The sequence below is a fragment of the Purpureocillium lilacinum genome, assembly GCF_023168085.1.
Source record: "Purpureocillium lilacinum CBS 284.36 DNA, scaffold_1, whole genome shotgun sequence".
Classification (NCBI taxonomy): domain Eukaryota; kingdom Fungi; phylum Ascomycota; class Sordariomycetes; order Hypocreales; family Ophiocordycipitaceae; genus Purpureocillium; species Purpureocillium lilacinum.
The window spans coordinates 6528585-6554595 of NW_027072111.1; the positions used below are offsets into that span (position 1 = coordinate 6528585).

Genomic DNA, 26011 nt, shown 5'->3' on the forward strand with positions numbered 1-26011 from the left:
CGTGTGTGAGGTGTGAGTGACAAGCAGTCATGGCCGTCCCCATGGCATCTTATTACTAGCAGTCTACTAGCGCCGCCGGGGGGCAGCAGCAGATGGGTACCGGACCAAGCCAAACCGAGTCCGTTCGTACGGAGTACTCGTACCTTGCCTGCCTTGTGCGAAATGCCCAGTTCGTCTAGTCTGAGCACGTACGCACGCATGTAGCGCCATCCATGGCAGGATTAGAATGGATGGATGGATGGATGCGCGGAACGGGACTGGGGCGGCGCGCGGGCGGGCGGGAGGGAGGCAGACTGGGCCGACCCAAACGACCCAGGTAATCCAAGCGAACCCTTTTCCCATGTGGGAATCATGCCACGCCCGGCCTTCCTGTCCTTCTCTCTTCTTCTTATCTGGAGCGTCTGTCTCTAACCTTCGATTGCGTGTACAATTGGCACAGGTTCAGCCTCCAGGCACAGCTTCCCCCGTCGTTCGTGTTACCGTCGAGCCCGTCTCCGAGACGCCAGCAAGTCCGACGCAGACCGCGCCTGCCGCGCCGCGCTCCCGGGTACCACGTACGTCGAGTTCAGCTTACTCTCCCACTCAGTCGCTCCTTCCGCTTGCCTTGCCTTGCCATGGCCTTGCCTCCTCGTCGCGTCGGTCATCACCGCGATTTCCTTCCTCCACCGCAAAGTCTTCCATTCATTCCTCTCTTCCACCCATTGAGGTCCTCCGGCGTCGTTTGTCTCGCCTCCACGTGGCTCCGACCCGCGGCCCCGGGTCCTTCCCCCCTGGGCTGCCCCCCCGAATCCCTCGGGTGTGACAAGACGGCGCAACCCCAGGGGCGCGATTCGTTACCGAGCGGTCGGATCGCAGCCCCGGAGATTTTTTTTTTTGTTCTCTCGTCCCCAGGAACGCGAGACAAGGGGGAGGGAGGGGCGCCAGCATGTCCCGGGCTCGCACGCCGTGGCGCCGTTTGCCCTTCCTTGTGTTGCGCTCGTCGCGCGACTGACCGCTAGTTGCGGCATCCAGGCGGCGACGAGCTTGCACGGTTTGCTGCTTGGTCTCTCTCATCGATCTTGATGCACGGCGGATGAATCTCGTCCAAGCCGAAGCAACGAGTGCCATAGCCTGGGCTTCTCTTCTCGTCTCAGTCGGTCGCATCTCGCGCGAGTGGTCGCTTGCCATGTGGCGCAGAGAGCCGATTTGCCCTGTGTAACCTTGGCGGCCCGAAGCTCCTTCTCGGCCCAAGGCCGATGCAAACGAGAGCTTGGTGCCACTGCCGTCCGGATCGTCCCGTGATTCATGCCCCTGGGTGGCGGATACTTGCCGGCTGAGGAACGCCAATGCTGACTCGGAGCAGGTTTTCGAGCTACACCAGCAGCATCTAGTTGCCTTCCCTCCCAGGCGCCGGAGGTAACGTCGACGCCTCCCCACCGTCATGGCCAAGTTCAGGGTTCCGTCGTGGCTCCAGTCGCCGTCGTCGGCAACAGAGGCGGACCGCAAGAAGCAGAATCGCCGTTCCTTTGCCGGCTTCTCTAGTCTCAAGGCGAGGCCAGAGGCAACCGTAGCCCCCGAGCCTAATACAGTACAAAAGGAAAAGCCTGTGTCTGAAGAGGCAGCGCCCAATGGCCAGTTCCGCATGGTTGAGCTCGCCAAGAAGATTGCCGCCGAGTCCGAAAAGGTGGAGACGTACTTTAAGAACAACAGCCTCCCGGAACCAGCATTCGGCGCTGACGCCCCGGAGGACTATCCCGATCTCCCGGGCGATGTGCAGCGGAGCCGACAAGAGATTGTCAACTCGTGCCAGGAGCTGGAGAGACTGGCACGGGGCCCTAGAGAGTGTGTGAGATGGGGCGCGTGGGCCGTGAGTCCTCTTTCAACACAACGCGACACAATCCCATGTGAGCTGACCAGGGCTGCAGTTTTTGGATACACTGAGCCTGCAAGTTGTCAACAGATATGACATTGGTGAGTTTCCGACGCTTCAACTTGAGAATCGCCTTGCCTGACTGATGCAGCCAAACTTGTACCCCTGGATGCCCCTATTCCCCTGTCAGAACTGCAAACCAAAACGACTCTCGATCCGATCAACCTTGCTCGCGTCCTGCGTCATGCAATGACCAACCGAATATTTTGCGAGCCATCTCCTGGCCTCATAGCCCATACCGCCGCCTCCCGCTTGCTCGCGACTGATGCCAGCCTTCAGGACTGGGTCGGGTTCAACGCTGAAGACCACTTCCCCGCGGCAGCCCATGTGCTCGACGCCCTTCAAGAGCACCCGGAGGCCACCTCACTAACACAAACGGGCTTCAACTATGCGTATGGAACCGTCGATAAGGAGCCCATGTTTGTGACTCTGGGCAAGGACCCTGTAAGAGCAAAGCGGTTCGGCGGCGCAATGATGAGCTTAACTGGCACCGCTGGATACGAGGTACGATACTTTGTGGACGGCTGCGACCTAACTGCGGTAAACGAGCAAAAGGGCACTTTCGTGGACATTGGAGGAAGCCATGGCTTCGTCTGCGTTGAGCTGGCCAAGAGATGGAATGCCATGAAGTTTGTGGTCCAAGACCTGCCCAAGACGGTTGAAAGCGCGCCCAAGCCTATCTGCGAGGACGAGTCGGTGGCCGAGCGGATCGACTTTCAGGTGCACGACTTTTTCAAGGAACAGCCTATTAAGGATGCGGACGGTAGGTCTCAACGTCCCCATTTTCACCCATTCCCATGCTGACTTGTCGTCCAGTCTACTACTTCAGATGGATCGTGCACAACTACTCCAACCCATACGCGGTGAAACTTCTGCGCAACTTGGTGCCCGCGCTGAAGCCCGGCGCCAGGATCATCATCAACGAGCACTGCCTGGAGCAGCCCGGAATAGACGACCCGTGGGACGACAAGCTGATGCGCAGCATGGACATGGTCATGCTGGCGTTGCTGAACGCGCAGGAGCGTCGGGAGGACGAGTTCAAGGCGCTGTTCGCAGAGGCGGACTCGCGCTTCGCCTTCAAGGGAGCCAAGAGGATCGAGGGCTGCCGCATGAGCATCGTGGAGGCGGTCTGGGAGCCGGAAGCCCCCAAGACTGTGGGGACTGAGCAGAATGGTGATGTTGAGGTGCCCGACGCCGACGGCGAGTGAGGGCTGAGCAGCAGAGGTGTACAATCTTGACGGGCTGCTTGTGTGCGCTGTACAAATCTGTCATATACAATCCCTATCTGGGCGCAAGCTATCTAGGTAGTAGAGCCATGTACCCAGAGCAAGTACATAGGAAAAATAGTGTGCGTAATTTCATCCTTCTTTCTCCTTCGTTTCTCCTTTGCATTTCCCCAGTCCGGCGGTTGTCTGAACGGTCATTGAACAACCTGTGAGTTGAGCCAGCCAGCCAGCCCGTCAACGTCCCTCCGGAGCGGATGTCTCAAAACGGCAAGGACGCGGCCCCACATATCTCCGCCCAAGAAGCCTGAGCCCCCGGCCACGACCGCCCACCCAGCTATCCACCGCTACCAAGAGTGAAGAGAACTTGTAAGAAAATAACGCAGTCCCCTTCCATCAATCAGATCGGATACCACCATCCGATCTGAGCAACCACAGCGTGATTGGTTTAGTGGTAAAATTCTCCGTTGCCATCCGAGCAACGTCGGGGAGCCCTGGGTTCGATTCCCAGATCACGCATTCTTTTTGATGATGGTCGTCGCAGACGCCATGACTGTGTCTTTTTTTTCTTGCCCTCTCCTTTTTTTTTGGGTGGCCTGTGACTTGGGCGCTTGATGGTGGGGGTGGTGGTGGTGGTGGCTTGCGAGGGACATGAAAGCATGCTGCTGCCGTGGAGAGACAAGATGCGTACGAGGCAACGTCTTCCTGTCCCTACCCTCGGACGGGGTTTATACTCAGAGCAAGGTGTAGTTAGCATTTCAAGGGGAGTTTGCACATGCCAGCAGGAGTCATTCCACCGTCTTGTGTCATTTGGCGGCAGCTTCAGGAATATCCCAACGTATGTTCTAGGAACCAGCAAATGTGTTGTACATCTCTCCCTTCCGCACCTTCGCGCTACCGACAGATGCGCCTCGGACATCGATGCCAAAACGCCACCTGCCTCTCGACTGTCCTACGGCCCTCCCCAGTACGCAGGATTTGCCCCGGAATGCTGTTCCAGAGGCAAGACCGTATTGAGAGGGCCGCCTGCACTTCGCTCTTGCTCAAGTGCAGCAAGACTGCGCCTGGCGGCCACAATCGGCTCCAGCACATCGCCGTCAACGGTGACGTATACCTCTTCCAACCATAGCTTCAGCTCCGACACGGTTTGCAGATCCACTGACACGTCCTCACTACCTCCAGCCTTGGCTCCGCGCACGTCGTTCGACACGCTCTTATCCTTGCCGCTCGAAGGCCCCGGCCGCTCGAAGTGGCAGCTGGCCAGATGCGCACCGGCACTGAGCCACCTGGTGTAGTGTTTCTTTGACGCACAGGATTGACAATTGGAAAGCGGAGTCTCGCACCGGAGGCTGGAGCCAAGGCCAACTGTCTCAGGGTCTCGGCAGATGTATCTCTTAACGATGCCCCCGTGCTCTGCGGCGACGTGTGCATTTAACTCTCCAGGGCTCCCGAACCTCTTACTGCATCCTCTGCAAAGAATTGCCGGGCGGTCGGGCCTCTCGAGTTCCTCGTTTTCAAGCCTCGATGGCCCGGCTCGCGCTTGCGACTTAGCTATCGCAGTATCTTCTTCCGCCGATTTCTTCAATTCGTTCAAGAGTGCCGAAGCCGCCAGTTCCTCGGGATCGCTCCCGGAGTAATGCTGATCAATTACCAGACCGAGTGTGTCTTGGAATTCGTCCCATTCATGTTCTCTGGCCTCTTTGGCGACCACTCGCTGCATGAGTTTGCGCAGCTTATCATCTGCCCTAGCATTATGTGTGAGGCCAGAGATGACGAAGTTGTGCGTATGCGGCTCGAATGGAAATGAGTCCGCGTCCCAAGCGACTGGAGGAGGGGGCGTCGCGGCGGAGACATATATCGGCGGCATATTTACGAGCGTCTCATTGCTGCAGGGCGAGACTCTGGTATGCTCAGTTGGATGCTCAGGTAGGGGTTGCGGGTTCCGAGCTGCAGGCTCTAACCCCAATAACCCCAACCCGATGAGAGCCGGAAGAGTAGGCCATTCCGAGTCCCTATATCTCGTGACCGCGCCCCAGGGCTCATGGAATTCCTTGTCGTAATTTGGCCAATCGCCAACGCCGGCTGTATCATACATGTATGCAGACTCTGTGCCCAACGGCGCCGGGATGTGTTCGAATGCCTTGTCATTTGCGACAGGCCAGGAGTCTAAATCGCTCAGAGGAATCCCAGACGTGGGATAGGTATGGTCCATATAGACCGGCCTTGCGGGAATCGTCTGGTCCAATTCGTAGAGGTCGAGATACTTTGTCCCGAGCGGTCGGCCAACATCAGTATTGAGTGTCCAAGCTTCGTTTTCCTTTTCCACGCCCTGATGGAAATCTTCCGCGGTGTACGCTGGAGGCCGGATGTCCGCGTTCACGAGCCGCTGAGTCGTTTTATCATTTGAACTCACAAAGGCCCCAGTCGTCTGTGGTTCGTGGACTTCGTCCTGATCATCGAAAACGAGTGGCTCTCCCATGTCATCGGCAGCTTTGATCGTGCTGCGGTTGGAAAGTGCGTCAAACGAACCCTGATTACTGGCCCCATCTTCGTCCTCGTTGTCCGCGTCGTCATAGTCCTATAAGTCGCGGCACGTGTCAGCATACTGCGGCGCTGGGTGGCTCGCACTGAGATATCGCGAAAGGAGGCCCAGTGAAGCCTAGAGGGCGGAGCACGTACAGGAGGGAGGGACTTGAGGGCGAGTGATCGAAGGTGCCCGGCGATGTGCTGCTCAAGCTTCCCATTCACCTCTTCGGTGGTGTCGCCGCACAGAGGGCATGATGTAAACAGCGGCCCGGTGGCTTTCCTGCTTCTGCTGATGAGCATAGCGAGCTCGGCATCGCTATAGGCTTTCTTATGACCCTCTAAGAGGTGAGCCCGGAAGGCGTCCTGCGTCTCGAAGTGCTGGTCTCGATGGGCCTTTGCTGGACACCTCCACCGCAGGGTGTGTTCCGTCATATGCTTCAACCACGCCTCACTGCGTCTCCATAGCTTGTCTGGTTCGCCGCATTCCTCGAAGAGGCATACATAGGCATCCAGATCATTCTTGACGTGCTCTCTAGAGGGGAATCACATGTTAGCATCAACGACGCTACTCGTCATGTTGAGATACTGACCTCCAGGCCTCGTCTCTGTTGACGTCCGTGCTTGTCAGGACGCAGAGGCAAAACGGACATATCACTTCAACAACAGATTCGTTGCAATTATGCCACAAAATCTCCAGTTCTCGTAGACTTCGCTGCCGCTCCTTGGCCAATAGTTCATCGAGGAACCCTCTCGTATTCTTCTTGCTCTTCTCATCGCGTGCATGTCGTGCAGCAACCCGACCCAACCGTCGTTCGAGGTCTTCCTCTTGCTTCAACTTGAGCTGTTTGTACCGATCTCTGATGTGTTTGCCCGGTGCCGGTGGGAAGACGAGTCCTTCATGGGAGTTGATTGCGATTGTTTTCGACCTCGAAACCACGGTAGGAGCCTGTGCCTCTCGGAAGGCCGTCATCGCAAGAGTCGTCGCACTTCTCATGGCCGTCGACTGTGCCACACTCTCCGCAACCTTGGAGGTGACTTTGGTGGTTGTTTCAAAGCGAGCTTCTCGCACTCTTGTGCGGGATTCGGTGACGGGTGCTCGACCTTGTGGTGGCCGGACTGTGGGCTTGGTCGAAGGTTGCGTCGGCCTGATAGGTTTGCCGGCGTAGCGAAACCTTCGGTATAGTATCCGCTTTCTCCTAAGAACCATGGTATGGGCCAATCGCCTCCGAATCACCTCACTACAGTCGGGGAAGCGGTCGAGGATATTGCTTGCGTATGCCTCCATCAGGGGTACCTCAAGCTCGTTGCCTTGTATGTCCTTGATGACAAAATCTTTGGGAGCTTTTTCCTCCTGTGCCTTTCTTCCTGCTTGACGAATAGTGTTTGAAAGGTCATGGAGAAGCGTGAGCTCGCCGGCAATCTCTAATAGAACTCGCTCGAACTCGCCTCCGGCAAGGCGCTGATTGCGATCGGGGATCTGCAGCAGGGGGTCTCCGATATCAGCCAGAAACGTGCATACTAATGAATGTTAGCTAATATGCTGTCCAGACAAGTCGACGGCGCCATTGGAGAACACTCGCATTGCTCAACGAGGTCGTTCAAGACACCAAGAAGCCCAACTACGGTGTGGCGAATTCCGATTGCCTCTCTGAGTCGATGATCCAATGATAGCTTCGGCTTCGCGAAGACGCCCATGTTAAACGCCCATATAGAGAACCGAGCAAGTTGGTCTTCGATGGACGACTGCCTTTGCGGGTCGACGACCGTGGCGTTTTCCTTGCATCGCTCGAAAGTTGCGATGCACGCCCCGGCGCTCGACGCGATGACGACGTCCGGTGGCGAGGCCGCCCCAGCAGGCGGCCTTCTCGCGTTCAGTGTCAATATGCTGAGGAACGATGCGGCCATAGCTGGGGCCCGAATGCACGTATGTTCATTGCGTCCTTAGAATCCGTGAGGAGACACGAGGACCTCGAGATGCTCGTCGCAGCGTGGGGGCTGGCAGATTCGACAGACCCCTGTCCAGCCGTCTCACGTGTTTGGCGAGGCGGCCTGGGAGGTGGCCTGCGTTTGGTGTTGGCCACTGAATCCTGTGGTACAGGTCAGCCCCCAAACTTGGGGAGGGGGTGGACGGACTTCAAAGGGCAGAAAACATGTCGCAAGATCCTCGTGTGCCGCAGTCTGACACTGGCGAGAGCGGAAGAGTACCACCGACAGCCATGTCGGGGGACGCGCAGTTGCTGGGGCAGGTACTGCCCATCTTTCGGCACGCGTGCGAGATCCTGGCTCGCGAGGAAAGCGCGACTGAGATCAAGAAGTTCTACTGGCATGTGAGCGCTCGCACCATCATCCTCTCGAATCTTTATGACGACGCACCCGACATCTTTTGTGCCAGCCTAGCAAACAATCGCATGGCCATCAGGCTTCTTCGATCCCTCGACCGCGTTGTTGACCTGAGCGAAGCGCCTTTCGGCGAGGAGGGCGCCACCGCTGACCTCGCCACAAGCCGCAATCTTCCTGCTGGTGATTTTGACGGTCTCAACGCCTTGATACAGACCTGGGCCGGCGACGTTGGTAGTCAAAGCATTGACAACGCCTCATTCGCGCTGTGGCGTCTCGACTTTGGCTCTAAACAACGCCGCGATGATTTGATCAGCCAGCTCAAGGCGGCCGAGGAAACATGTCAGGCGGGGCAAAGGACTAGCAAGTCACATGTTGACTCAGAGAACGACATCGGCAGCAAGCAGAGGAGCATGCCGCCGCTTCATATATGGCCTCTGGCCCGATCAGTCTACTCAGCGCTCGACTCCTCAAAGACTGACATGTGCGATACCTGCAAGGTGCCCCACGGATACGGCGCCCGCCTCTGCATCGAGACGTACCGGGCCCAGAGCTACGCTCAGGAGTGTGACTTTAACATGTTTCTCGGCCTCGACCAGCTGTGGCATGAAGCACGCATCCGGTCGGTCACCAGGTCCATGGTCAAGTTCGTCGTCGATGAAGCCAGCAGCGCGGACGATACTGGCTCACGACCGAAGGCAAAAGGCACCCGCCGTGGCAGGACCGAGACAAAGGTAAAGTACTTGTGTCGCCAGATTAAAGACTCCAAGACCCGCTGGATGTACCGATTGAACTTCGAGCTCAGAAACAACGAACTTTGGAAGATACCATCTGAACCGAGCAAGTTTCAGATTGACAAGTCAGAGGAGGCCGCTACACTGTCACAGTTCATCAAGGAACGCCCCCACGTCCTCAACGGCAAGACAAAACGGATTCTTGCCGTTCTTTTGGGGTATGCGGTGCTCCATTTTTACGGCACGGGCTGGATTCAGCCCACCTTATGCTCCGACGATATCCTGTTCTTTAAGGCAAAGGGAGGAGTTCCCTTGAAGCCATATCTACAGATTCGACCGGGCCCTGCACATTCACAGTCCTGCCCAGCGGCCGAAGGAGCCGACGGTGGCGAATCGGACCCCGACGACGATTTGTTCTACCATCCCTACCCATGTTTGGTCAATTTGGCACTCATGCTTATTGAGCTGCACCAGGCAAGGCCTTTGGAGACCATCGCCTGGGAGCATCACTTGACAGTATCGCCCGGAATGAGCAACGAAGAAAGGTTCTTAGTCGCTGGACAGATATTCGACGCTTGCAAACATGATTTCGAGGATCAAACTAGCATGGCTATTGATGCCTGCTTGGATGTGACGATGGGTAGCGATGGTGATGACGGTGAACCGGACGAGGACAGCCTGCGGTGTGCCATCTACCAGAATATCGTTCGAAGACTGGAAGATGAATTGGAGCAAGGGTACAGCTACATTTCTGTCGATGGCCTTGACGCCCTTGCGCAGACCCTGGACTTGACAAACCATGGACGGCCAATCCAGTCTGAGCCACCGTCAGCGCGATCTGGATCCCCTCGGACGAGACCACGGCCGGCTACGTCCCCGAGACGGGAACGGAGCGATGAGCGTGGAGAAAGCGAGCGCCACGTACGCCATAAAACGCTTCTGGATGGCGCGCTGAGACCGCGCGAAGAGGAATGGGCCTCTTATCCACCGAGACTCAGTTTCTTTGACGATCAGGCAAACCCCGATCTGGTGTCCACAGCAAGGTGAGTCTTCCTGGGCGGGAGTGACCGAATTCTACTTCTTTGCTCACATCTAGGAAGAAAGCATGCCTACGTGTCCTGGAAGGACAGTGTTCGTGGTGTGTATAATAGGTTCTTGCCAAACGTCGCGAGAAGGCACCCAGTCAGGATTGTCGTTCTGGACAGCGGAATCGACATGGACCATCCCCTTTTCGCCTGCAACGACAACATCAAAGCAGCGGTGTCGTACGTAGACGGAGATCAAAATAGCGTCCGCGACGTGAGCGGCCACGGTACACATGTCACAAGTTTGCTGCTCGATTACGCACCAGAAGCCGACATATATGTCATGAAGATCGCCGACAATGATCCGGTACCATCAACAAATATAGCTGTAGTATGTCCCACAAGACAGTCTCCTTGTTCAATCCTTGAATAAGCAGACCACGCTAATAGAATCTAGGCTATCAATGATGTCGTAAGGCAACGGAAACCCGATATCATCTCCATGTCTTTTGGGTGGCCAGCTCGAGACAGTGGATACAGTCAATTCGAAAACGCTCTCAAAAACGCCCGCTTCCACGACGTCCTCATCTTCGCCGCCGCATCCAATGACGGCGCCAACGCGAAGCGAGCCTGGCCAGCCAGGCACCAAGACGTCATATGCGTCCATGCCACCGCCGCAGATGGGACGCCATCCCCATTCAACCCCGTTCCAATAACAGGAGACAATTTTGCCACGGTGGGAGAGGCCGCGGAAGGGGCTTGGCCACTGCATCTCTGCGACATGGCAGCTAATCAGAGCTGCCTCACCTACAAGTCGGGAACGTCGTACGCGACTCCGATACTGGCGGGGATCGCTGCATTTCTACTGCAGTACGCCCGGGAGAACCTCCCAGCCAAGGAGGCCGCAAGGCTGAAGCAGCTCGACGGAATGGCAACCGTGTTGCGTCGCATATCTGTGGTCAAGCAAGGCTACAACTACATTGGCCCCCGCTTACACCCGGACAACTTCTTTGGCAAGGGCGATGTATACGTCAAAGCAAACCTGAAAGAGGCCCTGTCATGACTTGGTCCATGGTAAAGCGGTCCCTCTGAGGCCCGGAGGCAGGAAATTGGTGCTGGAGCGGTTTCACTTGTCAAGGTGAACCCGCAGACATCTACCAAACCGAGGATGCGAACAAATATGTCCCGTTTCGCCAATCGCGTCCAAACTCTACCCGCCGTGTACGATGCGCGAAGGGAAGCGCGAGGCGAAGCTGATACCAGATGTCAGCGGCGACTTTCAATGGCGTCCAAAATCGAACGTTGGCGATAGTCTGCACTGAGAACAATGTGCCAGAGATAGAGGAAGTGCTTTTCAACTAGGATTTACACCAAAGACCGCCACGAGTTAGAACTATGTACATTGACTTCACTACCGACCCTACACGTCTGGTCATATCTACGCAGCCCCGTAACCCCCCTTTTGCGCAACCATCAACGACAACTCCGCAATGGTCCGGTCGCTGAGGATCTCAAACACAGACACCTGCACGCCAAAGCTGCTGATGACAAAGTTGCGCACTCCCACAGCCACGAGAGAGTCTACCCCGTACGCGTTGGGAGGCTTCCCGGCATCGACCTCCTCGGGCAGCATGTTCATCGCCTTGGCGAGCATGCCCATGAGCCCGCGCTGCACAACCTCCGCAGCCGCGCTCACGCTCTCGCAGCACGCGAGCAGCGCTTTGAGGTCACTGGAAGACGAGGAACCGGCGGCGCCCGACTGCGACAAGTCGGGGGCGGGTACATCCACGAGGTTCAGGTAACGGTACAGCGCGGTGCGCGACCAATACGGGTCCGCGGGCTGGTTCTGGCGGATGATGCCGCCGGTGCCGACGCCGAGGGTGACTTGAGGCGGGGTGGGCTCGCCCGGAACGCCCGTATCCATGGTAATGGCGTGAGTGACGAGCTTAAGGAAGTCCCCATGGCGGATGCCGTAGAAGCCGCTCGCGCGGAGGATGTCCAACACTGCCTCGTCCTCGGCGAGCATCCCGGCACCCAGCACGGGTCCGAGATCGAGCGCGACGGCGTGGCGACGGTTGAGGCGCAGGTTGCGCGCCAGCGCGTCCTTGAAGGCGTTGCCGGCGGCGTAGTTGGCCTGTCCGCGGTTGCCGATGACGCCCGCCGAGCTGGCCAGGAAGATGAAGAAGGGGCCCGAGGCGCCGCCATTGCCCTGCGTCCCGTTGTCTTTAGCTCGGGGCATTGCATCAACAGCTTGGACAAGATTCCACGAGCCGAGTGTCTTGGGCTTGATGGCTGTGTCCCAATCCGCCCACGTCATGTTGTCGAAGACGGCGTCGCGCAGTACAGCCGCGCACTGGAAGACACCGCCGAGGGGAGGCATCTCAGTTGCTAGTCGCTCGCCGAGCGTCGACATGAGGGCATCTGCATCGCATATGTCGACGCTGTACGCACGTGCGTCGACGCCTTGTGCGTGGAGGTTGGCAAGATACTCGCTCGCCGTCGCTGAAGAGGAGCCTCCGCGCGAGAGATAGGCGAGATGGCGGGCACCATTGGCGACGAGGAGCTCCGAGATGCTGCGTCCTAGACCGCCGAGACCACCAGCGAGGAGATATGTGCGGTTCGGATCGAGACATGCCGAGAGGGGCTTGGTTGGGCCGGTGTTCATGACTGGGACTAGATTGCTTCCCGGAGCATCTGTTGAAAGCACGACGCGGCCAAGGTATGGAGTTGCCTGGACCTTCTCAAGAGCAGCCTGTAGCTCGCCGACTGCAAACACATGTTCCCGGCCGTATCGTCTTGTTGCACCAAAGTTGTCGCTCTGGACGTGCCGCCTGGATCTTTCGAATAGCTCCGCGACAAATTCCTCGTCCTCGCGCATCAGTTGACCGATATCGAAGCTCACGACAATCGCAGAGCCGCCGGGCGTTGGCAGTGGTCGTGTTGCGGCCGACCTGCTGCCAAACTGGACAATTGTGCCGCCTTTGGGTTTGGTCAGTGTCACTGTTCTACATGAGTGGCGAGTAAGGAGGGAAGCGAGACAACTTACACTTGCGGACGCACTTGAAGCTCGCCTCGACGTGATCCTGCGTCGGATTATACACAATGTCAAAGCCCTTGCCGCTGGTTGCCGCCAGTACGCCAGGGACGAAGCCGTCCGAATCCGCGTCCAATACTCGCTCGTTGGACAAGCCATGAGCGACAAGAACCTCGCGCTGCAGTGGCATATCCGCGCCTAGCACCGTGGCGTACACCTCGGCACCGACCGAGGTGGCCATCTGCACGGCGGCCAGTCCGTACGCGCTCGCGCCCGCGTGGATGAGGACTTTGCGTCCCGGCGCGGCCCTGCCCAGGTGAATGATGGCGTAGTACGCGCTGACATGGAGGGACGGGGAGAAGCCGGGGATGTTGGCAGCTACCAGTGGCCCTTTTGTGCGAACGGTGCTCTGGATCGTCCCTCCAGGAGCGAGAGCTGCAACGAGCTCGCCGGGTTGGATGTGCGTGACATCGGTGCCAACACGCTTGACGTGGCCCACAATGTCGCTGCCAATGGTTGCGTCGACTGTCCTTCCCATCACGGTGTCGAGATCGAGGTAAGTCAACGACGCCTTCTCAAACGAAACCTCCACGTCGTCAGCCCCAAGCTCTGAATGCTCAAGTTCAGTATAGTACAACGACCCGTCCGAAAGACCCGGCTTTGCAAGTGTGAGCTTCAAGCTCTGACGCTGCTGCTCATCCGCAGCCTCTTCAGGAATAAACGGCTGCTGCAAGAACCCGCCGTGCGAATGCTCATCCTCCACGAGCCTGTTCAGCGCCCGCACAGGTGCAAGCCTGGGGATATACAGCCTGCCATCCTTCTCCGTGTACTCTGTCTCGCGCGGTTCGGAACCATGCTTGACATGGAATGTTTGAGGCAGGACACGCAGCACGGCCTGCGCGACGGCAGGGTCGGTGAGGCGCGAATCTTGGTCTAGGTCGAGCGTGACAATGGTCTTGAGCGGGTCCTCGGACATGAGCGTGCGGGCGAGGGCGATGATGGGCGCGCCTTTGGGGTTGAGGGGCGTCATGTGCGCTCCGCGGGTGAGCCAGATGATGCCCTTTGCTGTGCGCTGGAGGGTGCGGAAGGCGTCGAAGTCGGACTCGTTCCAGGTGAAGACGGAGCAGTCCGCCGAGGTGGTGGCGCCAGCGAAGTCAAGGAGGGAGATGACCACCTTGCCGCTGAGAGAAGTTGACTCTGTTTCTAGCTCGTTGACGGGCATTGAGCTCACTTCGATCGCTGGGCAAGCCTCCTTGATGAGTCCCTGGATGGTATCGGCCAAAATGACGGCGTCTTGGTTAAGACACTCAGGGACGAGCATTACGACATCTTGACCATCAACAGGCGGATGTGCCTTTCTGTAGCTTGTAAGTGACAGAATTGACTCCGACGTAGCTTCGAAGGCCACTTCCGCGAGGTCTAGGTCGGTGTTGTGCTGTAGCAGCATGCCTCCGGACTTAAGCCTTGTCTTGAAGGTCTCTTCCTCAGCACCGGCGATGTCGAGGACGATGATAAGGTCATAGTCGGCGACCAATTCAGTGGCATTTGCTTTGACCTCGACAAAAGGTTCCAGCACCGTACTCTTCACGTGAGCCAGTATATGGTTGCTGGCGTCCGAGTCAGTCTCCAAGACCGTGAACCGCGCGAGACGCGGCGTCTCGTCCTCGTGCGGGCGCAGATACTCGGTGATCGTCACTGCGGCGGAGGGGCCTCCGCCGACCTGCAGCACTGAGAGGGCAGGACACTTGTGAGCGAACAGCCGAACGTACTCTGAGAACGAGGTGGGTTTTGCAAACGCCGCGTCCTCGGCCCAAAGGATCTCAGTGCACAGGTTGCGATGATTCGGCAAGAAGCCACCCTCAGAAGGTGATGGCGTGGAAAGACCCGTCAGGTGAAGGCCCTCAATGATGACATGCGCCTGTGACTCCCCCTGTCTGCTCATCACGATGGTGGCGTCCGCATCACGGATGCCGCTGCGCCTCGCCTCGGCGTAACCCCTGAACGGCACGTCCGAAGGCGCGGCCCCCGCATCAGCCGACACGAAGACGCTCGCAATGGACGTGGGCACCATGGGCGACGAGTCGATAGCGAACAGGCTCTGGAACATGGCGTCGAGGGTCGCCGGATGGATGATGTGCGGGTACTCGAACTTGGCGGGCATCTTGGACCGCGTGTCCGGGACGCGGACGGTGCTGACACAGGCCCCGGCGCTGCTGTCTTTGAGAATCTCCGTCATGTTCTGGAACAGCGGGCCGTAGTTCATGCCGACTGTGTCGAGGAATTCGTACAGCTGCCGTGGGTTCAGCGTCTCCTTGCAAGACTCCTCGAGGGTCTTTTGACGTGCCTCCTGGGTGCGGAAGGCTGCTTCTCGACCCGGAGAACGCTGCCGAAAGTGAAGAGATCCCGTGGCGTTGCGCTCCCAGTCGCGATCCAGCTGCTTCGAGTAAATGGAAAACTCGTTCTTGTCAAGGCTGAAGCCGTCAGCCGTTTCGCGGTGCGATTTGATGACCAGCATGACCTCGACGCTGTGCTTCGTGTTCGGCACGATTATTGCCCTTTCAATCCCCATGCCGGTGATCTCATAACCGAGCAATCCGGGAATATTGCGGCCAATCTGCGATGCCCCCTGGAGAACCATGGAGACCATGCCCGCGGCCGGATAGACGATGGTCTTCTGCACCTGGTGGTCTTGAATCCAAGGGTTCTCTGACACACGCAAGAACCCGCGCCATCGGGGCTCAAACGGCGTGGAATCCGCCGTCAGCGCGCCGATGAGATCCTGGCGAGCAAACTCCCGGAACCTGACGGACAGACTGAGGTGGGACTCGTGCCAGTACGACTTGCTGTGGTTCCAGGGGTAAGGAGGCAGGTCCGAGAGACACTTTGCTCGAGAGCCGCCAGACACGAGGGCCATGACCTTTTCCATGTCGACGTTGCATCCTAGGGACCAAAGCTCACCGACGAGCCCGAGGAAGGATGCGGTGGCGTTCTTACGGGGATCGAGCACAGAGAAGTACGAAGGTTGTGTGTTGGACTGGCTGGTGGACAGGATATCGGAAGTTGGAGACCGGAGGGCCGCCCGCGGGCTCAGCTCGACCAGAACACCAGGTCGTTCCTCTTCAGGAGCGACCATCATTGCTTCGATGGCGGCAACGTACTGCACGGGCGACACCATGTTTGCGGCCCAGTACGTCGCGTCCAAGCGTCGTCCGTCGACCTCATTGCCCGTGACGGATGAGAACATGCGGATCTCCGGGCAACCATCTCGCGAACTCACGTTTGCGAGCAGAGTCTTGTAGTCGTGCTCCACGAGCTTCATGTGAGACGAGTGATACGCCGTCTTGACCTGCAGCACACGGCAGAATATCTTCTTCTCACGAAGATCCTTGTCGATGAAGTCGATGGCGTCCTCCTGCCCGGAAATCGTCATCGAGCGCGGGCTGTTGATGCAGGCGATCTGCGCCGACTTGTTCACCGACCGGAGATATTTTCCAGCCTCGTCCTTCGACATTCCCACGACCGCCATCCTGCCCTTAAGCTTGGGTGCGCGCCAGGGAATGCTCGCCGCCGCCAGTCCGCGATAGTAGGCCACCTCCCACGCCGCCTCTCTCGAGATGGCACCCTTGGCGTACGCGGCGGCAATCTCACCGGAGGAGTGGCCGACGACGCACGTCGGCGTTACGCCCAGTGTCTCCATCAGGTCCACGAGGGCAACTTGCAGCGCCGTCGTGGCTGGCTGCGAGATATGCGGCTCTCCGATAGCCGACTCCGCCTCTGGACGGAGCAGTTCTTCGATGAGGTTAAACGGCGAGAGCAGCGCGTCGTGTAAGTAGCGACTGGCTTGCTCGATGCTCGCACGGAACGGCTCCAGTGCCATGAGTCCCTTGCCCATCTGTGCCCATTGTGATCCCTGGCCGCAAAAAAGAAAGCCAACTTTTGGGGCCTTTTCGCGCGAGGAACGGACTAGGGTGGCCGGGTCGAGGGACTGAGACTTGGAGGCGAGGTCCGCCAGGGAGCTGGCGAGGATAAACGTCTTCCACTCGAGGCCGGAGCGGCGACAATTAAGGGTGTAGGCGTAGTCTTGGAGGTATTGCTGTGTGGAGCGCTCTTCCTCTGCGTCGAGAAACTCGAGGTGAGAGTCAATGACCCTCGAGACGCCACTCTTTTCGTGCGATGAGTAGCAGAACAGGTGCAAGGGCTCGCCAGAGAATCCAGCCTCGGTGCCCTTCGGCTCGGGAAGTTGTGTTGTCGCCGCCACGAGAGAGCTGTGGTTGCCCTGAAGACCGCGCTCAGACATGTAGACGGGCGCCTCGTCCATGATGACATGGGCATTCGTGCCGCCGAATCCGAAGCAGTTGACGCTCACGCGGCGGACGCCTGCTACCGGCCAATCCAGCACCGCCTGAGGGACCTGTTCGAGCTAGTGTCAGAATAAAGCGTTTTTCGTCTTCGCAGAGTGACCCATACCTTGACCTTCCACGCCTCAAAGTCAATATCTGGATTGCCCTTCTGGAAGTTGGTGTTGGGAGGGATCTTGCCGTGCTCCAGCACCAGCACACCCTTGATCATGCCCGCCACGCCGGCCGCGCCTTCGAGGTGGCCGATATTTGGCTTGACGGACCCGACGACTATCGGCTTGTCTACCGGCCGGCCAGACGCCAGAGTCTCCGAAATGGCCCTCAGTTCGCGCCAGTCGCCGGCCTGGGTTCCGGTTCCGTGGCATTCGACGTACGCAGTCTGGTTGAAGTCGAGACCGGCGTTGGCGTAGACGCGGCGGATGTTGGCTACCTGCGCCTCCTTGCTGGGCAGAGTGATGCCAGGGGTTCGGCCGTCCTGGTTTACCGACGTGCCGCGGATGACGGCGCGGATGGTGTCGTTGTCCCGCAGGGCGTCGGAGAGCCTCTTCATCACCACGACGCCGACTCCCTCTCCGCGTCCGTAGCCGTTGGCTCGAGCGTCAAACGTGAAGCACTTGCCGTCCGGGCTGAGGAAATTGAGCGCTGTCATGGGCATCATTGTTGCCGGGGTCAGAATGAGACCTGCGCCGGCTGCTAGAGCCTTCACGTTGCAAAATGTCAGCAGTCTGCGAAGCCCCGTGCCTCCGGCGTATGTCACCTACCAAAGACGACTCCCCGCTCCTGAGGCTTTGCGCCGCGAGATGGACTGAGACAAGACTGCCACTGCAACCCGTGTCGAGGGTCATGCTCGGGCCATGGAAGTTGAAGAAGTGGGAAATTCGGTTCGCCATGATGGCGATACCGTTGCCAGTCGCGGCATATTGTGGTGACCAGTCTGGGTCCCTCAAGCAGATTTGCTCATAGTCTAGAGAGTCAGATTGAGCTCAACTAAAGGAAGGTAGATAGCCCACCTTTCACGAACGAACCGACATAGACTGCCGTGTCGCTGCCATCGAGGTCCTCTTTACGAAGTCCCGCTGCAACCATGTCAGTCATTCGTTCGTCGTTCACTCTCGCTGGAAACAGCACACACCATTTTCAATGGCCTCGTAAGAAATCTCAAGGAGCATCCGCTGCTGCGGATCAATCGCCTTGGCCTCTTCGGCCGCAACGGAGAAGAACTGGCGTCCCAGCGATTAGAGAACTGCCGCGACGAACGACTTGTTCAACTGGAACGGTCGGGCTTACTGGGGCATCGAACGCGGCAACGTCCCCTTCCAGAAAATGTGCGCCGCGAAAGGAAATCTGGTGGCGTCAGCACGTTCCTCTCTCACTTGAATGCCCATTGTGGCTGATGTACTCACGCTTCCTTCCCGATCGCCTCCGGGGTGAAAGTACCCATCGATATTGAGGCGTTCTTTGGGGAACTCGGACCACTGCGATTTGCCCTCTGCGAGAACGTCCCAGAGCCGCTCCGGAGAGCTGGCATCTCCAGGAAACCGCAGCCCGAGACCGATGACCGCGATATCCTCCATGATCGATCTCAACCTCGTTGCCAGAAGGACTGTTTACCCTCCGGCTTCGGGGCCGGATGTCAGGATGCTTTTGTACGAAGGGCTGTTGGTTGTTTTGCGATACGGGATGTGCACGTGGGTGGGCTTGATGATGGTCAATGCAGTGACGCCACAGTTGCTAGAAAGGAACGACGTTCTTCTGAGTCGTCAGGATACGGCTTCCTTCCACCAGTTTCGGAAAGAGTCGGAGGATATCTATTTGAAGCTGGGAGTTCACGTCCCCATTCACTGGTCGAGCTCGGCGCGGGTCCAGACCACGGGGCTGGCTGTCTGTGCAAACGGGGAGCGAGGCTGAAGGAGATGGACCCAGGCGTTGCAGCCAGACTTAGGACCAAAGTCAATCCGGGTCCACGAATGCCCCTTCATAAAGGAAAGGGGAAGGAGTTTCGAGACATTAATGAGCTATGTCCAGAACCAGGTACATGCTCCGAGCTGGAGAGGGGAGAAGGGGAACTTCGGACTCAAGAGTCATAAATAGCGTCAAAATCGGGGGTGACAGACGCGAGCATCTAGCCAGTAGGGGGCTTCGAGTACAAGATTATGCCCGTGGCCGAGGAGAGGGTAATCGCAGAGCCAAGCCCGCAAAAGTCTCCGTCCGGCAGTGACCATATCGAGCTCACCACCCCTGGGTTGCAACAGCACCCACTTACACCGGCCCGTCACATGTCATAACCAACGTCAGCTGCAGGCATCGCCTCCGCAGTTATCGAACGTCTCCAGCCTGTAACGGGCATGGGGGGACGGCTAGATCTGAGCCCTACGTGGAGGTGTGGCAGATGTGTGCCTTCGGGGTGACGCCGTTGGGGGCCTCCGCCAAATGTGATGTAAGTGGACGACCCTACGATCATACGCCTCTGTGTGGGTGGTCAGCAAAGCGTTCGAGGCAAGCTGACCCAGCACGCGGATTCGGCGTTGGGATCCATGGCACAGACGAACTGGGTGCCTTGTGAGATGCGCGTCGTTGCCGCATGACAAGGGGGACTATGTTGCATTTCTCAGCTGGAGGCTAGCGTCGTTTTCATAGATCGGATGAGACATTCGAGGCAGACTGGGCAAGTCCAGCACGACATGAAAGGGTCCTTGGCCCCAGATTTAAGATTTGTCAGAAATACTTCGGACTGAATGCCTACCAGAACTCGAGTCACACTTGCGGTGAGTGCCCGTCGATTGCTGTTGGGCTCTCAGCAATCTAGTGCCCTCAAACTATATGTGTTGCACAGTAGTAAGTGTATATGAGTTTGAGACCAACAGACACAACTCCCAATGAAACTTGTTGAGAACGGAAACGCAGAGCTCAAGATTTCGTGCTCCAGTACAATACAGAACTGTACTGCAAGTGTGTGACAAGGATTCGCGCTCCGCTGGCGATCTTGACGGCGCGGTGGAGATCTTGATCTGCCCGAGCCAACGTGCAGCGGCTTGTCACGTTAGAGACGCCGAACCAACAGCAAGTGAGATGATGCAACCAAGCTGGCAGTGCTCCCGAGACCTGCTTCCTAAAATGGGGTCCGCGGCGAGATGTGCCGCCCTCCGCAGACCAAGAGATGGGCGGGCCTGTATCTGGGTATGACAACAGCAGCTGGATGGCCAAGGACTTTGCCCGAATGAACCGTCTGGAACTCGTATGGACCTACGACGCTCAGCTTTGTCTTTTCCTTCACGGCGGTTTTCCGTGTTCTACTGGCCAGCGAGACTGTGACGTCTGTAGCATCGTAAACTGGAGCGACGGGCCGCAACATGAACGTGTACGTCCTGCTTGAGGGACACATGCAGTCATTGAGAACTACGGAGAGGGCGTACAGCACATGGCGACGACCTGGGACGGAGAAGGGGTACACAAAGTAATCGAGGCCCACAAGTTGCAACACTCAACATATTCCCAAAACCTAGACGCTTGAACGACTGTCTGGCTCACGTTTCGCAGCTGAGGTTCTGTGCTTGCGCCTGCGAGCCCCTGGCTTCGCAAGGATCCACGTGGCTTATCTAGCCACATAGCACTTGTGGATTTGGACCTTAAAAGCACTGAAGAACCTACTCATCCGAAGGCATGCATCCCTCCCGCTGCCGCCGGAGGGGCCGCGTTGGGTGCAACTTTCCATGGATGGGCCCAACACGAGCCTGAAGGAGTTCCGTGCGTCATGCCCCCAAAACGCCCAGCCCCGGCTTCGAGACGGCAAGGTGAAGGCTTTTTTTTTTTTTTTTTTACGTAGTTGAGGTCATGTGGCCAGTGATGCAATTAAGACCCTGAGATGGCGAAAAGCTGTGGGTTCTGCAAGTGATTGGAGTCCTCCATCTTCAAGCCATGAAGACGTAAGAAGCGCATGGCCTTTGGTGGCTATTTTTAAGCACACCTTTGAAAGTCTACCCGTCAGGAACGACATTCGAGTCAATTCGCATGCATGTACAGTACCTCTCGCCTGCATCCTCATGCGCTGCTTCCTGCCTTCTACGGGCGAGGACCCAACTGCGGAGGGTCAAGTTGCACGACGCCTGGAGGAGGAGCGCCTTGCGATGAATCCTCCCATGTGTCACCTTCCCGCGCAAAACCGCAGCGGCGATGCAGGTGGCTGGTTCTGGATGCAGGTCTCTTGTAGTCTCAGCTGCCACAAGTCTCTCCCCTCCTGCTCTCTACAGCGTCGGTCCGAGAGCTTCGATACTGATGTGGTTGACGGTCGGGGTGGAGTTGGCAGGGCCAATTCAGCCAGTCCGTCCAGTTCGTTTCCAACCGAAATACACGACGTTATGCTCTACCTGGCGGTCAAGAGAGCACGTTGAAGGCTCTCGGCTCTTGATGCGGTCCCAATTGTCTGAGCGAATGATGGATCCTCCTTTCAATTTCGAATCTTATACTTCGTGCGTAGAGTCAATTGACGGGCATCCCCCTCCCCTATCCACCACCCACCAGACGGCAACACAACCGCCGCTTACACGACATGGGAGATGCAGGCGCTTGAGACGAGGCTGGGGTGACACTTGCCCGACTCGCGTTGCGCCCCGACAATCATCACTTGTCGCCCTGTTGCTGAGGCCGGGCTGCCGTGCAACGGGATCGTAGCGGTCGCTGCGTGCCTCGTGAAACCCCAAAGTGGGCATCGAGGAGCCATGCGCCATCGTGTGGAACCAACAACAGCTGGCAAAGCCTCGCTCATGCTTTATCGAACAGCCCCAGGCACAGGGAGGGGGCCCGCGGAGACTGGCGTGTCATTCCGCCCCAGGTCTGGTCTGGCCCGATGGTTGTCCCAGATGGAATCCGTGGCAGCACTGTATCGTATGTGCTTGAAAATAGATGTTGTGGCTTGCAGAGGTGTGGGACTGTGGATTCCGACGCCATCAATACCTCAAACGTACAGTACTTGCATACGAAGCATGAGAGACGCAAAGGCCCAACACGGGGGGATGGCATCGACTGCAGCCACCTCCGCCACAGATTCAGCCTCCACCGATCCTACTCCATATCGTCATGCGGGCTTTGTGCGAGTCATTCTGTTGTAGATGGAAGACCGTCTTCTTGCCGCAACGTGGCTAAGCCCCTCGAAAGCTTCGTGGCCGCAACCGTGGCCACGAGACTGTATGAGTTTGTCAAGACCAGCACAGACCACTCAGAGTGATCTTTGCACTTCCAACCGGGTATTGCGGAACCCTTCAACTATTCTTCGACGAGGAAGCCCGGCGCGTGCACCGTGCCCAGAACCAGAAGTCCGGTACCGAGCACAGTTCGGCGCCCGTACAACACCTCGTACAACCAGACCGCTGTAGATGGTCTGGTCCATGTCGAGTATCTCAGTGTTTCAGTTCAAAAGTCTACCTGGCCCGACACCCTCTTCCCCCTCTCCCCCAATGGTGACCCGTCTCGCTTGGGAGATCTACGTCAAACCCCGTTCGGTTCGTCCTATCCGACGCGGCCGCTCGCCTAAATCTGTGCCCACGTCCCCTCATCTGATGTCGCTGGCCATCTCACAGCAGGGGTGGCAGACCCCATTTGATCCCAGCGTGTGCGCCCGGCAGGCTTCACCTCACCTCGGTTCTGGTTGACTGACTGGAGGGGGAGCCCGGCGGGTTTCCCGTCGTCACACCCATTATTACTGTACTGTACAGCGCTGTAGGTACAGTACAGTGCTTTCCCGCCGCGGGAGAATATCCAGGCGGCGGCAACTCGGAGGGAGGCACCCCACTGAGTACATAACGCGGTGGTCGAGGAGCCTCGTGTCGGCCCGTGAAACTAGACACGGACCCGAGGGACCGTTTCAGTAGCCTCTCTTCTGCATGTCAACGTCGGACGTGCATACCACTCGAAGATCTGTCACTTTTGCCTCCTGAACAATTCTTCTTCAGAGGCACAAGATCTACCACATATGTGACCGAATCCTGGCCACCTGCCTCCGCAGTCGTTGCTTGCCTCCGGCCTCTGACTTGTGGCAGAGCCTTCCTGTTCGTCTGTCTTGATCACCACGAAATTCGAGGGATCACTGCCACCAGTGACAGCCTCGGTGCTAACGCGAGTAAAGGACTTCATCGCGGCCTTGAAGTGACGCAGAGCTCGGCCTGCCCTTAGTGATCGCGCCTTCGCGTCGCGGCATGTGCATAGCTGCCCTGTGCCCTGCACAGCCTCGCCTCAACGCCGAGATTGAAACCTTGTACGGGCGCGGATCGACACGTCCCTCCTCCCCCTACGCCCTTTAAACGTGCACGGTGTCACGTCACGCCGACAACTGCTTCCGACTGCATCTCTCGCCATCGACAGCGGGTCCTGCCCTCCTCTCCGTCTTTCTTGGCCCGCAGCATTGATCACGACTCACACACAAAGACCGCACGATCCATTGATGATGGCGGCAGAACATCTTTCCACTTCGTCTCTGGGCCATGTGGCAACCTCAGAGGGACCCGGCAGTGAGAATGGCAAGGTCCCGGAAGAGAAGGCGAGGTTTGGCGGTGTTCGTCGAACGATTCTTTTCATAGCGTGCGATTCCCTCCTCACATCAGCCAGCGTGACCGTCGGGTCATGGAACTGATGGCTCTCTAGGCTTCTGGTCAGCTTGCTGTTTTCCAGCCTCGACACCTCCATCGTATCCACGGCACTCATCACCATATCTCACGAGCTGGACGACTTTGTCAACGCGCCATGGATCGTTCTGGCATACCTTCTGACATACATGGGTTCGTCTCACGTTCTTCCCCTGGCCCTGACCAGAGCAATGTAAACTCACCACCATCTTTCTCCTGCAGGCTTTGCCGTCTGCATCTCCAAACTCAGCGACATATATGGCCGCCGCAACATGCTGATCCTGTCGTGGATCCTGTTCATAAGCTTCTCCCTGGGATGCGCGCTCTCCAAGAACATGACTACACTGTACGTGACACCGCACCCTAGCCACTGTTCTATTGTGCGAATAAGCTGACGCGAAACCAGCATCATTTGCCGCGCGTTTCAGGGCATCGGCGCGTCCGGCATGTACAGCCTCACGCAGATTGCGCTCATGGAAGTCGGTCCCGTCGATAAGCCAGCCCTGATAGGCGCTGCGATCGGAGCGACGCTGGCCACCGCCTTCGTCCTCGGTCCCCTCCTCGGAGGCGTCATCACGCACTTCTCAAACTGGAAGTGGATCTTCTACATCAAGTAAGATCTCCTCATGTGCACTGAAGACATAGAGCGTGAAGCCAATGCCGTCGCTGACACGCGGTAGCCTTCCTTGCGGTCTCGTCACGCTCTTGCCCATAGCCTACTGCTGGCCGGCCGAGAGTGTCGACAGCCTGATCTCGTGGAGGAGCTTCACTCGCATCGACTTTCTCGGCAGTGCCTCTCTGTTCTGCAGCTCTAGCTTGCTCATCTTTGCCATCCAGCAGGCCGGCTCCGAGACGTACGCCTGGGACAGCGACGTCGTCATCGCCGCGCTTACCTTGTCGAGCGTGTGCTGCGTTGGCTTCGTTGCTTGGGAGACATTCCTCTCCAGCAAGAAGTTTGGCCGTGTCGAGCCCATTTTCCCCATGAGACTTGTTGGTCTACGAGTTTATGTCGCCGGACTCTTGTGAGTTTGCATGCTCGGCCGAAGAAAGGCCAACAGCTAATCGTGGTACAGCCTCACACTTCTGGCTGGCTTCCCGTATATTTCCCTGTCCATCGTCATCCCCGAACGCTTCCAGATTGCCGGCGGCGACAATGTACTCATGGCCGGTGTCCACCTTCTCCCTCTTCTCGTCGGTTGCGCCTTAGGGTCCTTCATCGGCGGCGCCGTCTCGAGCAAGCGCAACAACACGGGCTTCACCCTCGTCGGCTCGGCGTGCTTTCAGCTGCTGGGCGTGGGCCTCCTGACCACAGTCACCACATCGGACTCGCGCCAGGCCGCACAGTACGGCTACCAGGCCATCTTCGGCCTCGGCGTCGGCATGTCCTTCTCCGCCGCCACCATCATGACCAGTATCCTGGCCGCGGACCCCAGCGTCCGCGCCTCCGCCCAGGGCGCCATCGCGCAGGCCCGCGTGTTCGGCGGCTGCATCGGCCTCGCCATCTGCACTGTCATGTTCAACGACCACGTCAACAGCGACCTCGGCGATATACTGACGCCGTCTCAAATCGACGACCTGCTTCGCTCGCCCCTCTCCAGCCTCAGGCTGCCGGAGGACTTGCGCAAGAAGGTCACGAGTGCCTACGTTGCCGCCTTTGGGCAGGAGGTCCAGGTGATGATGGTGGTTTGCGCCGCCATGGTTATCGTTTCGCTCTTCACCCTCGAGCGACACCCGACACCGCTGGAGAACCGCACGGCCGCGGTGCGCCTGTCGCCGTCTGCGAAGGGACGTAACTCGTCGACGCGGTCGAGCGACTCACACACGGAGATGTACAATTTGTTAAACCGTCGCGCACAGACGTGCTGAAGCGGCAGGGGCTGTGTCGTGTCGTGCCGCCTGGCAATCCACCATGATGGCGAGCCTCAGGCGGGAAGAGGCAGGTGGGATTTGTATTATGGGTTTGCATTGTAACCGCCTTTCTACATGGGATTATGGTCGCAAGAATTTGCAGCGAGTATGCGACTGCTGTTGGAGCAACGTTTGGTACAGGCCCGCCGAGAAACGGATGCCGCGCGACGTCAAGTCTCGCTTTTGGGCAGGGAAGAGGGAACAGACCTGGCGTCTTTGTTGACTGCTTTTGAGCATGCCATGATTAGCCTATCTTCGGCCTTTGGCCTCGAGACCTGCTGTGGTGTACCACAGTGGAAGAATTAGATTGATGTATGTATTTTCGGCCACAACATGAACCAGT

At 57.9% G+C, this 26011-nt stretch overlaps 5 protein-coding genes and 1 non-coding gene across 6 annotated transcripts; 4 read left to right on the forward strand and 2 right to left on the reverse strand.

The window, feature by feature from the left end:
- Positions 1-1420: 1420 nt before the first annotated feature.
- PLICBS_001586 (alpha-1,3-mannosyltransferase cmt1) lies at positions 1421-3117 on the forward strand (the record flags this gene model as incomplete). The annotated part of the gene is made up of 4 exons (XM_018317327.2): positions 1421-1846; positions 1905-1950; positions 2001-2672; positions 2726-3117. 4 exons carry the CDS (start codon positions 1421-1423, stop codon positions 3115-3117), a joined length of 1536 nt encoding a protein of 511 aa, XP_018182852.2.
- A 452-nt stretch (positions 3118-3569) lies between these two features.
- PLICBS_001587 lies at positions 3570-3651 on the forward strand. The gene has a single exon. It is a non-coding gene; the product is annotated as a tRNA-Gly (tRNA).
- A 433-nt stretch (positions 3652-4084) lies between these two features.
- On the reverse strand, positions 4085-7563 carry PLICBS_001588 (uncharacterized protein; the record flags this gene model as incomplete). Its single annotated transcript, XM_065599861.1, has 5 exons — positions 4085-4418; positions 5226-5710; positions 5812-6190; positions 6249-7176; positions 7233-7563. 5 exons carry the CDS (start codon positions 7561-7563, stop codon positions 4085-4087), a joined length of 2457 nt encoding a protein of 818 aa, XP_065455933.1.
- A 311-nt stretch (positions 7564-7874) lies between these two features.
- On the forward strand, positions 7875-10817 carry PLICBS_001589 (uncharacterized protein; the record flags this gene model as incomplete). The annotated part of the gene is made up of 3 exons (XM_065599862.1): positions 7875-9772; positions 9830-10145; positions 10212-10817. 3 exons carry the CDS (start codon positions 7875-7877, stop codon positions 10815-10817), a joined length of 2820 nt encoding a protein of 939 aa, XP_065455934.1.
- A 375-nt stretch (positions 10818-11192) lies between these two features.
- PLICBS_001590 (type I Iterative Polyketide synthase (PKS)) lies at positions 11193-18720 on the reverse strand (the record flags this gene model as incomplete). The annotated part of the gene is made up of 8 exons (XM_065599863.1): positions 11193-12733; positions 12801-17199; positions 17256-17839; positions 17976-18110; positions 18172-18222; positions 18279-18366; positions 18434-18490; positions 18550-18720. 8 exons carry the CDS (start codon positions 18718-18720, stop codon positions 11193-11195), a joined length of 7026 nt encoding a protein of 2341 aa, XP_065455935.1.
- Positions 18721-23909: 5189 nt separating this feature from the next.
- PLICBS_001591 (uncharacterized protein) lies at positions 23910-25626 on the forward strand (the record flags this gene model as incomplete). Its single annotated transcript, XM_018317323.2, has 5 exons — positions 23910-23913; positions 23983-24106; positions 24167-24373; positions 24441-24782; positions 24834-25626. The coding sequence occupies 5 exons, from the start codon at positions 23910-23912 to the stop codon at positions 25624-25626; spliced, it is 1470 nt and encodes a 489-aa protein (XP_018182848.2).
- Between the last annotated feature and the right edge of the window lie 385 nt (positions 25627-26011).